The 12,553-nt window shown below is 44.7% G+C and overlaps 1 protein-coding gene and 1 long non-coding RNA gene across 9 annotated transcripts in view; one reads left to right on the top strand and one right to left on the bottom strand.

Moving 5' to 3' along the window:
- Positions 1-8,674, top strand: part of LOC140648946 (gamma-aminobutyric acid receptor subunit rho-1) — a 33,149-nt gene extending 24,475 nt beyond the window's left edge. For both annotated transcript variants that reach the window (XM_072855455.1, XM_072855453.1), the window contains 5 exons: positions 3,703-3,785; positions 4,955-5,095; positions 5,568-5,720; positions 7,356-7,552; positions 8,387-8,674. In XM_072855455.1, the coding sequence (XP_072711556.1) occupies positions 3,703-3,785; positions 4,955-5,095; positions 5,568-5,720; positions 7,356-7,552; positions 8,387-8,674 (862 nt within the window). The remainder of the gene's footprint in view (positions 1-3,702; positions 3,786-4,954; positions 5,096-5,567; positions 5,721-7,355; positions 7,553-8,386) is intronic.
- Positions 3,736-11,073, bottom strand: LOC140648947 (uncharacterized). Of its 7 annotated transcripts, XR_012041414.1 has the most exons (7): positions 10,892-11,073; positions 9,374-9,487; positions 8,375-8,524; positions 7,508-7,587; positions 7,331-7,422; positions 6,772-7,250; positions 3,736-5,714 (listed from the first exon to the last, which is right to left on the bottom strand). It is a non-coding gene; the product is annotated as an uncharacterized lncRNA (long non-coding RNA). The 7 variants fall into 7 exon arrangements; XR_012041413.1 differs by having other exon boundaries at positions 6,772-7,422; XR_012041417.1 differs by having other exon boundaries at positions 6,772-7,422; positions 8,409-8,524.
- Between the last annotated feature and the right edge of the window lie 1,480 nt (positions 11,074-12,553).

Below are 12,553 nucleotides of genomic sequence, written 5' to 3'. Positions count from 1 at the left end.
GTCTACCTGGACTTTAGTAAAGCCTTTGACACCTTTTCCCACAGCGTTCTCCTGGAGAAACTGGCTGCTCAGGGCTTGGACAGGTGTAAAAAACTGGCCGGGCCCAAAGAGTTGTGGTAAATGGAGTTAAATCCAGTTGGCGGCCGGTCACAAGTGGTGTTCCCATGGCTCAGTATTGGGGCCAGTTCTGTTTAATATCTTTATCAATGATCTGGACAAGGGGATCGAGTGCACCCTCACTAAGTTTGCAGATGACACCAAGTTGTGCGGGAGTGTTGATCTACTTGAGGGACGGAAGGCTCTGCAGAGGGATCTGGACAGGCTGGATGGATGGGCCGAGGCCAACTGTATGAGGTTCAACAAGGCTAAGTGCCAGGTCCTGCACTGCGGTCACAACAACCCCATGCAACACTACAGTCCTGGGAACGAGTGGCTGGAAAGCTGCCCAGCGGAAAAGGACCTGGGAGTGTTGGTTGATACCCAGCTGAATATGAGCCAGCAGTGTTCCCAGGTGGCCAAGAAGGCCAGCAGCATCCTGGCTTGTATCAGGAATAGTGTGGCCAGCAGGAATAGGGAAGTGATCGTCCCCCTGTACTTGGCACTGGTGAGGCTGCACCTCGAATACTGTGTTCAGTTTTGGGCCCCTCACTACAAGAAGGACATTGAGGTGCTGGAGCGTGTCCAGAGAAGGGCAACGAAGCTGGTGAAGGGTCTAGAGCACAAGTCTGATGAGGAGCGGCTGAGGGAACTGGGGTTGTTTAGCCTGGAGAAAAGGAGGCTGAGGGGAGACCTTATGGCTCTCTACAACTACCTGACAGGAGGCTGTAGAGAGGTGGGTGTTGGTCTCTTCTCCCGGGTAACAAGCAATAGGACAAGAGGAAACAGCCTCAAGTTGCGCCAGGGGAGGTTTAGATTGGCTATTAGGAAAAATGTCTTGACTGAAAGGGTTGTCAAGCATTGGAACAGGCTGCCCAGGGAAGTGGTTGAGTCACCATCCCTGGAGGTATTTAAAAGACGTGTAGATGTGGTGCTTAGGGACATGGTATAGTGGTGGACTTGGCAGTGTTAGGTTAACAGTTGGACTCGATGATCTTAAAGGTCTTTTCCAACCTAAACAATTCTATGTTTCTATGATTCTGTGGGAACAAGTGAGAGTTTTGTCCTCTAGTTTGAGGGGTGATGCTAACCCTGACTTTCTCCCTTATTTTCCAACTGGTGGGTCAGGTTTGAGAGGAAGATATTTCCTGCTCCAGAGTAACGCAGGTGTGTGGGTGGGTGTCAGAAGCAAGGAGGTGATTAAAAAAACAATACAGGATCCCACAGACTGCTCTCAAGGTTTCTTCTGACATCCCCCTCCTCAGCACAAACTCTTCATGGGAAACAGGCTGGATAGGCTCAGCCTGTGAAACTTCGTGGGGTCTTAAGTATCAATGAGACACTGAGCCCCTCAGTCCAACCCACATGGAGACCCTATTGGGAATGTGCAGCAGCAGACACCAGGTGCCTGAGGATGTCCGTAACTGCTAGCAGAGGCACCCCTGAGATGTTGGTGTTGGGGAGCTGTGAAGTGTGAGGCAAGGGGTGGGGCGGTGGGCTTAGGATTGCTGCTTACAGCTTAGACACCTACTTTCCTTGAGTATTGCTGACCATAAGTCTGAAGATTATTAAAACAGCATTTTTTTCTTTCTAATTGCTACTTTCATGCTTGGAGACGCTAAGTGAGGGCATCTGTTTTTCTCCAAAAGAAACTAAAATCAGTGCCTCTGTTTTTCTTGGCTGCAGCTCCATCCAGTTAGAAAACAAGTATTGCCAAATGACCCATAAAAACCTATTAGAGAGGAAATTGCTGTACAATATTCTGATGCAATAATGTCAACATCACCTCCACAGCAATGAAATAGCAAAATATGTGATAAATAAACAAAACATCAGATGATAGATAATGTATTTTGAAGGACAAAAAAGAAGGAAAATCTGACTGATAGGAGGTCAGTAGCAGCAAGATGCACAGATTTAACTTTAACTAATGGTAAGGTTGCAGAACACATTGCTTGGGAAGGCTGTGAAGGTCTTTAAGGGCATGTTAGACAGTGACCTTAAGAGTGGCAGAGGTAGAGCTGAGCCTGCCATGAGGAGTTTTATGATTTTATGAAAGGAAGGCAAGCAAGCAAAGCAATTCTTGATTCCCTGTGGGGTATCAGTTTGACAAGAATTTCTTGTTCTCTGATTTTTTTATCTTACTGTTCATTGGAATTCACAGCCTGAACAACCTTCTCATTATTAAAGCTTTTTCTTCGCTCAGCATATTAGACAAGGTTCAGGTGTTCCTTAGGCCTTTGCAAAGTTTGCTCAGGCCCTTAGTATAATAAAAAAAGGACAATAAAATGACATAAAGTTCAGCTATAGCATGCATGCCTATATACTCTTTCATTTATCTGCATGAGACCAATCATCTGCGTTGCAAGCATTTATGGTTGTCTAAAGAAGATGGGAACAGAAGCATATCGAACTACTCAGATCCTGCCACGCACAGACTTGTGCTTAAACAATTGTCCTGCACAAAATGGTGGTGAACATCTTGAATAAAAAATTGATAGTTTTATTATTTTATTCAGTGGCGACTGCAGGTTGGAGTGCTTTATGAATGCTGGGGAAGTATGAATGCTGATCTCCCCTTAAGAGCAAACGGGTCATTACTGCCTGCCTGCCTTTGCTGAATGCCTTTGCCTGTAGATTATATTTTTTCCTTGGTGTCTGCCTTTTTAAGGTCCTTTACCAGACTTTGTCTTGTCTTGGAAACCACTGTAGACCTCACTGGCACCTAAACAACAAATCTGAGCCAAGCATTTTCACTCAAGGAACAAATCCAGATAGGAAAGCAACATCAGTGGGAACCCACACATGCAAAAGGACTATTAACATAAGGGACTGCATCTTGTTTTTATCATTATGTGACAGACGTCTGTCTACCATTAGCCCTGCTATAATTCATTAATTCTTTCCCCATTATGATTTATACTTCTATTTTCATTTACTTCCCTAGAGTTCAAGCCATTTGAGTTGAGATTTATGGATGCTTCCAGTGCAAACACAAAATGATGCTATTAAAAATGAGATAATCAGACTAGAGCAAGACCAGAGCTTTTGATTGATGGGGCAGAGCATTTCAGTGGTCTCTGTCGCACACCAGCTCCAGCCTTAACCAGACGCACTGCCTGTGCCCTCTGGTGGCTGATACCCAGGTGTGATCACCGCGTTCTCATTGAGCAGCTGGAAATGCGCGGTGTGTGGAGAAAACTACCTGCATCCCTCCTGGCACTAGGATGGCTTTGATAAATGTAAACTATTTTATCGTACAAAGCATCCGTCGAAAGCACAGATCTCTGCAGAGAGATGTTTGCTGATAGTCAAAGAGGAAGAACTGCCCTCCCTGCCCTTTCCCATTTTCTTCTCCAATATTTTTGTCATCTGGTAGCAATTTGTAATGGCCTAACTCTCTAGTCATCTTTTCTAACAATAGTTTGCTGAGAAGAAGAAATGGCTTTAACTAAAGTGGAATGGCTTTAGCTGAATGGAAGGTATTTATTTTCAGTGGACTGTTACTGGCCAGATAGTTACTTAATAAAAAACCAAACTCACAGCTTTACTATTTCTCAGTCACATAAGACAAGTTTTTAATTGAGTGGTTTTTATTATTCCTAGAGTTACAGTAACGGCAATGTGCAACATGGATTTTAGTCGCTTTCCCCTGGACACACAGACATGTTCCCTGGAGATCGAAAGCTGTAAGTAAAGTGGAGGTGTAGGGGAGCCGAGGGCTGCACCCCACAGGAACCCAAACTGTATTTAATTATATCAACAATTATACCAGTAATTAAACTGCTGCTGCATTAATGGGAGCTCTAACCAAAGTCAGCAGACTTCAACACTAAGAAAAACTCCCTGCCCATATTTTTTTCACTAGAATTAGATGGTGTTTGCAACAATGCAGTGTTTTTAAACACCAGCTGTGAGCACTGCCTTGCCAGTGTCCCCAAAAGCCAGCCAGGCTGCCCCACTGACACCCCGTCCCCAGAGGACCTGGGCCACTTGCCTGCAGGTCGGCAGGCTCCAGCAGCGCCCACTTGCCCCGGTGTCCTCAAACACATAAATAAATGGCCCTACGCCCTTCACGTGCACCATCTGCTCATCCGTGGTGTAGAAACCATGAGAGGGCAGTGATATTAATCACCTGCCTCTTACATTTCTTACACCTATATGAGATAAACCCAGCTTATATCCACATGTAGCTCCTTTGTCCCAAGTATGACGCCCATACGAATTGGCTAGATTTCATAGAGCAGCATTTTAAACTTTTAGCTTTTTAGGAGGTATTTTTCTTCTCCTTCTTAAGCTTGCAGTAAGAAATTATAATCTTAATTCTGTTTTAATACATGTATGTGTGATTTTTTTCTCCCTGTCTGGGAAGAGCTGCTACTAAACCCATCTGAAAGGATTAACATTACTATATTTCCGCGTGTGTCAAAAAACCAAGACCTGTAATGTTCATGTGTGCATCACAGGCAGAAAGTTTACCCAAGAGTTTTTCCTCCTGCATGCCTCAGACCACTGATAGATGTTCCTCCTGTTACCCCAAGCAGGCTCTTTCCTCTAAGTCTCCTTTCCTTTGCTTCTGATTTTAGGACGTTTGTAAGGGACAGTTTTTCAAGTTCTGATGCGGTGGGTTACCAGAAGCACGGGTTATGTGTGTGAATTATGATTAGAGAAACAAAAGGGTTACAAAACGCATCAGGCATCAGGACTGAGGGCTGTGACAATGAGCTAGTCCCCTCCTTGCCACAATCATACCCACCAGTGTCGTGGCTCTCTCCAGGTAGCCTGGAAGGTGTGTGGGCTGTGGGTGCGATAGTAGCTGGCTCAGTGCCTTGCACTGAGGTTTGCTCTGCTCCCCTAGATGCCTACACTGAAGACGACCTCATGCTCTACTGGAAGAACGGGAACGACTCCCTAAAAACAGATGAGAGGATATCACTGTCCCAGTTCCTCATCCAGGAGTTTCATACCACCACAAAGCTCGCGTTTTACAGCAGCACAGGTGGGTACTGGAGTGCCTGCCAGAGGGTGGGCTGGGGGAAGAAGGGGTGCAAACCGTCCCTCTCAACCTTGGCCATGGAGGATTGTCCATTGGGAGGTCTCCCTGTGGGCCATCAATCAGATCTGCCTCTCTTCCATGTCAAGGCTGCTGTCCCTGACACAGACTTCTATCTTGATGGTTATGTAGTCTGGAAAGGCAATCCCTCTTCAAGATCACACCAAGCCTTAACATGAATTAAACTCTCCAGGTGCACAGGTTATATTATCTTCTCTGGAAGATGTGGTCCTGAGAGACACTTTGACTTTGACAGCTGGTTCAGTAAGGAGTCTTTTTGGTAAACTGCAATGATCTGTGGTCATTAACTGTTTTTCTAAAAGCAAATGAGGCACTGTTCCCCTGACACAACACGGCCTTATCTGAAAGTAGTTTGATGTTGGTGTGACTGCTCTTTTTCCTTCTCTCTGTTATACAGGGTGGTACAATCGCCTCTACATAAACTTCACTTTACGCCGACACATCTTCTTTTTCTTGCTCCAAACCTACTTCCCTGCCACCCTCATGGTCATGTTGTCCTGGGTCTCCTTCTGGATCGATCGTCGAGCAGTTCCTGCCAGAGTCCCTTTAGGTAAACACAATCTTGTAGTCAGCAGATCCAAGAGACAATTGCTGCAACTGTGGCCTTGACCATCAAGACAAAATCCCCTGTGCTACGCACTGCCTTGTGGCATGGAATCAGCTGTGCCACACGTGTGTCCCCCATGCAGGGGACTGGCCATGGTACAAACTCTCCATCTGCCCTGCAGTGCCAAGTGAATTGCCTTCCCTGCTTGCACAAGCGCTAGCTGCACGTGGTGCAAATCAGGGAGCAAATGTCCTGCTCTGCTTTTATTGCTGTTAACAGAGACAGGGCACAGAAAGAGCCAAAGTGTCAGTATCCTTCAGAGACTTCAGTGAGCGAGAAGGTGAAAATCAATATTAGCAGCCCTGACAAAATTTCAGTTTATTGAGTTTTGCTAGAGGAGGGAGGGTGGAGGAAACACAGTCAGCTGAGCTGTGTTGTTCAACTTGTTAAATGAGTTTACAGTGCAGTGTGAGGGATTCAGCATCCCCTTCTGCAACATCCTTCAGACAGATTAATCTATATGCCAGGGGAGTCACCATGGGAGCAGAACTATGCTATGGACATAAATCTTATCCTAAAGCAGATGCTTTGCTCTTAGCAAAGTCCTGTTTGTATTTTTGTAGACTTTAAGCCCAAGCTTGCTTCCACTTATTCCAGGCAACACTCCTCAGGATTTTATTTATTGTTAAAATTATATCCCTCAGTGGAGAGGATATATACAGGCATAACAGAGATAGAAATGGGGCAGTTATCCATGTCTGTGTTTAGAAACAGTATCCATTGCCTTGAGACATCATTAAAAGGAGCATAAGGGTTTGGGCCATGGCTTTTCGAGAGATGTAGGCACTGCCTTTAGCAGTACTTTTTAGTGCCTAGATACTCCTGTGAATTCAGTCCTTTGTGCTTATATACATCATTTCAACTTTCAAAGGGATCATTAATGTCACTTAATTAGCCCCTGAAATAAAGAGGGTTACAGAAAGCCTCCCTCAGAGCTAAGATAACTCTGAACTACAGGGGCTGCTGCCCTTGCTGAAGTGCTCATTGTACTCACCCATGGTGTAATGTGGGGCAGCTCTGTCCTGTGCCGCCCCATTAGTCCCTGGCTTTTGCTCCAGGGAAGGCACAGACCAGGCCTGGGAGCTGGCTGGTGACTTCCGACGAAGCAGGACTTCCCAGGAGCAGACAGAAAACACAGGCTTGGGGAACCTGGTGGAAGCAGCAGCGGCAGCAGACAGGCTTCACTTGTGCCTGTGCTGCAGAGGGGGTGAACTAGAAGCTGAGCTACTTGTACACCCCGTCTGGGGACCATCCTGAGCCTGGAGACAGGGCACAGCCAGCGTGGGGTCAAAGTGCTGCTGCTGGCCGTGGGGTGGGAGGCTGGTGGTGTGGCGGGGAACCAGACTAGCAACACCCTGAGGCCAGAACTAGAGTGGTTCCCACCAAAAAGACAGAACAACCCCAGTAGGAAATCAGGGCTGCCTGGACCCTCCTCGGGCCATGAAACCCACCTCTCAAATGTGAGAAACAATCCTGCAAGGTAAATTCAAATGTCAGGAAATTGTAATGACAGTTGTATTTGTGATGAAAAGTCTGGGTTGAAAGTGCCTTACGGGCTCTCTGCTGGTGTATTCCCAGGGATAACCACTGTGCTGACTATGTCCACGATCATCACTGGGGTGAATGCGTCCATGCCTCGTGTTTCCTACATCAAAGCAGTTGACATTTACCTGTGGGTCAGTTTTGTGTTTGTCTTCCTCTCGGTGCTGGAATACGCAGCAGTGAATTACCTGACTACGGTGCAAGAGCGGAAGGAGAGGAAACTGCGGGACAAGGTGAGGTTTTCTATCTCTGATGCAGCTTTATGCCCCTGGGAAAAGGTGCGGCAAATATCTGGAAATGTTCAAAAGTTTGCAACTACAGTGTGCTGCTCTCAGCTGCCTGGGGAGAATGCGGTGCGTGCAAAAAGACACCAGCAGTGAGGCATTCCTGGTTATAAAGTTTTGCTACGGACAACCCACACCCAAACTCACTGCTTTTTCTTCAGAGTCTGAGGGCACTCAGTCCCTCCAAGTATAGCCCTCCACTGCCTGTAAAAATGGGATAGGGTTTAGAATTTTACCTTTAAATATTTTTTTATGCTGAAGATCCAAGCCTGTGAATAGCACCAGGTGGATATCGTGTTTTAGGTTTCAGATAACGTGGCAGCTTTCCCCCACCTTTCTCCAGGCACAGTCTAAACTTATACACAGTGGGCTAAACTTCCCCCTTCTGCCTTCGTCACATCAAATTATAACCTAAGCTCTTCTTTTCAAATGGGGCAAACCTGATATATTCCTCCTTGCAGATTCCATCTGCTTTCTTCTCTGATTTTCTCAGCCTCAAGGTACAGGTCCAACCTTTATTTACACCCTGATACCCGTGCTTAAGTCAAATGAGCTTTTTCAGAGACAGCCCTGCTCTCTCCCTGACTGCGCTGTGCCTTGCAGACATGAAGATGGAGAAGCAAAAAGCTGCTGCCCAGCTCCCTCCTCTTGTTCTCCCTTCTGTGTCCCAGCAGCCTGAATTCCCCAGGCTTGTCCCCTCCTCTGCTTTTGTAAGGTGAAAAGGGATGTCTGTGTATATCTGGACACAAGTCAAAACCATCCTGCACTTACCTGTATCCACAGCTTCCCTGTGCATGCAGCCTACCTCAGCCTCGGCCCATGATGATGGATGGCAGTTATAACGACGGGGATGTGAACGAACTGGGGCACTACATGTCCGAGAACGGAGATAAACAAGACCGAATGATGGTGCAGCTGGCGCTGGGGTCCGAGAGGGGTTCAGGCAGGAGAAAAAACCAGAGATACGTCAGCATGCGGATCGACACTCATGCCATCGACAAGTACTCCAGGATAATATTCCCTGGTGCATACATTCTATTTAATTTGATATACTGGTCCATTTTTTCATAAATATACATAACTTCTGTAGTCACAGAGCATTGTGACATTAAATGAAAGTACCGTCTGATAGGCTAACAGAAAGAAAATAGAGAATTGTTTTAATTGGAAGGAAGATCGATTTTTTTCAGGATTTTTTCTTTAATTAGATGCAACTCATCTGTGGCATAAATGATTGTGCAAGTTTCACGTTTCAGCAAAATATAGGATATACAATCTAAAATTTTATACTTATTCAAAGCTGTGCTATGTTCCTTCTTGTGCCTCACAGGCCACTGTAAACTATTTTAACAAGTGACTGTAATTGCCAGTTGCTTATATATGGTGCATCCTCCATTCTGTGCCCCTGAGATCCTAATTGTCTAAATACCTGGATGCATGCATACATCTCTCAACTCAGCAGACTTATCATCACGTTCAATACCAATAAATACAAAGAATATGCAAATACTTGCATGTTTGCAGGATGAGGTCAGAAATGTTCGTTACAAACACAAAATATCCAGTACCGGGAAACACTTTGGCAAGGTTATCGCTGGCTAAAGCTTGCTTACACTGCTAAATGCACGCTGCCCTAGCAGTACTGCACTGACAGGTCCATGTAGGAATACTTTCAGATTTGTGCTTTGTCTTGATCATATTTAAAACAAAGAAATCTTTCCAAGCTGGTTTGACTATCTTTTCAAAATATGACTTGCAATGTACACTTACTAAGGAATGAACAAAAGCTGGACTTTCTGCGATGCTAACGAAATCCTCTGGGAAAGACAGGAGCTCTCCTTGGATCTGCTCATTTGGGTCAGTGGGAGTTTTGCTCTTGAATTTCTGGGGAGAGAACAAGGTTTCTCTACATAATGATCCAGTGAAGACAATCAGGTGTCTACAAAAAGACTAAAACTACTATAGGAGAAGCTACTTCTCTCTGAGATAGTCTGGGCGTTACTGGTCTGTACAGCCTGAGAACCTGTTGCAGCCTGTAACTTCTTGTCCCTGCTAAAGCCACTGGTAATTGCACTCGCTTCCAGGACAAGCCTAGTCCATCCATTTTTAGTAAAAGCAGAACAGAAAGGTGCTCAACAGGCGACAAAGCAGTTGTAAGGACTTTATATCTGAGTTACTAAAGATACCATGCTAAAAACTTTGGAATGAAGTAAAAAGGAGCTTCTACCATGAGACCGCAGCTCCATTGCAGACCCAGGTACATCTAACCTACTCTGCTTTCACGCTGCATCCGTCGCCCAGGCACCCTGCAGCCCACCGTGCCCTTAGAGCAGGCTCAGCACCTTCCAGGGCAGGACCAAGGAGGCGCAGCTGGAGCTGAGGGCACTCGGCATTGACTTAAGTCCCAATTCTCCATCACAGTTTCTGCAGAGCAGCCAGCCAGCATAAACACTCCATATGGAAAAGGCAAAATCTGTAATGTAGAAGTAATACAATATTGCAGGAAAACAAGAATTGGTTGAATGGAATCAGAGGCCTTTACAATAACAGGAGCACCAAAGGCGTCTCAGAAAGTGAGGTCAGTCAGTTGGTCTGCTGCTGTGTGTTATCCACCTACATCCAGAAAGCTAACTGAGGCTTTGGATTAACAGGACTTTAAGCACATGCATGATTTTGCACACAATTACGAAATTCATTATTCCCTGCACAGCAGATGGTGTTGTCTCTTACAGGTGTAGCTGCTCTGAGAATCAGACCAAAGCAGTTGTCTCTAAAATGAAAGTGAATCTTCTTACACGAAATCTGCCCTGGACTGACTGACCTGCCACTCCGTGCGTTAGGCTTGTGACACAGACATCGCAGTTGTTTGAACACTGCTGGTTGTTGCTTTAACTTCCTGTGTAAATAAATGTCATGTAAACATACTCAGCATTCCTTACAACTGCTAAAATCATGACCTGCAAAACTACCTACACTCATCTTGCACTCACAGCCTACACTCCATAGGAAAGGCAATGAAATCACAAAAGCTAAAATCATTAAAAGACACACCCACTCAATAAGATAGTTTTACTCCTCATTTCTGCATAGCGCTTTTTTTTTCACATACACATACTATCTTAGCTTTGTTTTACCAAGTTTCCTTCATATCATGTTATTGTCCGGTGAGGTTTTTTCCAAGAGATTAAAAAATACAATATTTTCTTAAACACTTCAGTCAGATGAAGGTAGAAAGGTCACTCTGGCAAAAGCAGATGAAAGGCTGGCCACTGGGTTTGGCTACCCTACCTTATTCCGATGGCACCTTCCCCCACAAATACTTCCAAGATTTCTTGGGCACTACTTGCACAGGAATGTATTTAGATCCTCAGCATTGTAAGAATCCATTTCTTTCTACAAATTTCTTTCTACAGTTACAGGAATAGCATGAACAGGAGCGCCAGATCTTACAGTAAGCTCTCTAGCTTCATAAGAAGCCTAATGCTATGTAGTTTGCTGCAGTACTGTACGTTCCTTCCTTTATAGACTCATTCATCTCATATTACGTACATTCTTTGGCATCTGACCAGTATATTAAGGAAGATTTTGAAGATACAAATGGGAGCTGGACTTTCGAATTCCCTGGCTTTCAGTGGGAGACTGGTTTCTAACTTCCCATGTGATTTTGAAAGTTTCCCTTCCAGCATGTCCGCCTAAAAAGATTCCCCAACCTCCATGTTTGGAGTTACATTGTTAATTTACTTGTGTTTTATCTGGAAAACTCTAGTGCCTTTTCAGTCTTATATAAATGTGTATATAGATGTATTCTATAAGTACAGGATATGTTATATACAGCCAGTGTTTGCTATCAACAACTTTACTCATTAAACACATTTACATACACAGTTTTTTGGCTTTTAACCTTCCAGTGTATGTTTTTTGTATCCAATCATTAACACTCTGCTCCTTTCCATTTCCACAATAAATCAGAGTGATTTGGTTTTGTTTATTTCTAGAAACACTCAAAATCACAATAAAACTTCACATTTGTACAGCACTGTGCGTTTTCTACCTTCAAAAGAATGATCTCCATGAGTTTATACATGTACGTAAGACCTTTTTGCTCAGGACCTGATCTAGTCAAATACCGAACATCCTTAAACCCTGTGACGCTGGTAGGGCTGGAGAGCCCTGGGATTTCACAGGCAGGGCTCTGATAAGAAGCCTGCACGCAAACTCAAAATCACAGAGAAGATGACGTTAAGCTTTCCACCCGACTGTGAATGTTACAGTCTTTGTTCTTCTTCCTTAGGGTGATACTTTGCAATATAATTCAGACCGATTTCTTGGAGGTTAACCCAAAGCCCAGCCTGGGATGATGCTGTTTTCAGAAGTTGAAGTGTATTGGCAGGTCTGTGTGGATTATGGATAGTCACAAGTTCTGCCTGTGAGCGTGTCTAGATTAAGAGCTTTGGAGACTGAAGCCTTTAATAGTCTTTAAGGATGCTGATGATTACTGATAGGGTGAAGCAGCAAGAAGGTAAATTTCAGTCAGAAACAGCTAGAGAAGGCATGAAGAAAGACCAATGATCTCTCTTCTTCCCCGGTAAAAGGATATTCTCACAATACTCAAATCATTGGATGTATCTTTCTACATGTTGCACATCTGAGCAAGTGATTTTCTCGGTACAAAACAGATCCAAATCCCTGCAAGCTCTGATGAGCAAGTAGAAACCGTGGGACTCCCCTCTCCTGCACTTGCTCACATGGCAGCATAGTATTTGATGAAGCACTGAAGCAGCAGCAATGAGAAACGAAAAGCAACCAAGACCACATATTCCACAATGGGACACAACTAGCTCGCTGGCAGTACAATGCGTGAGGGCCATTCAGACGCTGAAACAAATCCATGAAAGCTGAACAATTTGTTGTTCAGGGTGTGAAGCATGTTTTGGTCTCCAAGAACTGAAA

Source organism: Ciconia boyciana, chromosome 3, assembly GCF_034638445.1.
Source record: "Ciconia boyciana chromosome 3, ASM3463844v1, whole genome shotgun sequence".
NCBI lineage: Eukaryota > Metazoa > Chordata > Aves > Ciconiiformes > Ciconiidae > Ciconia > Ciconia boyciana.
The sequence above is the reverse complement of the archived record's forward strand: the minus strand, read 5'-3'. Positions and strand labels throughout refer to the sequence as shown.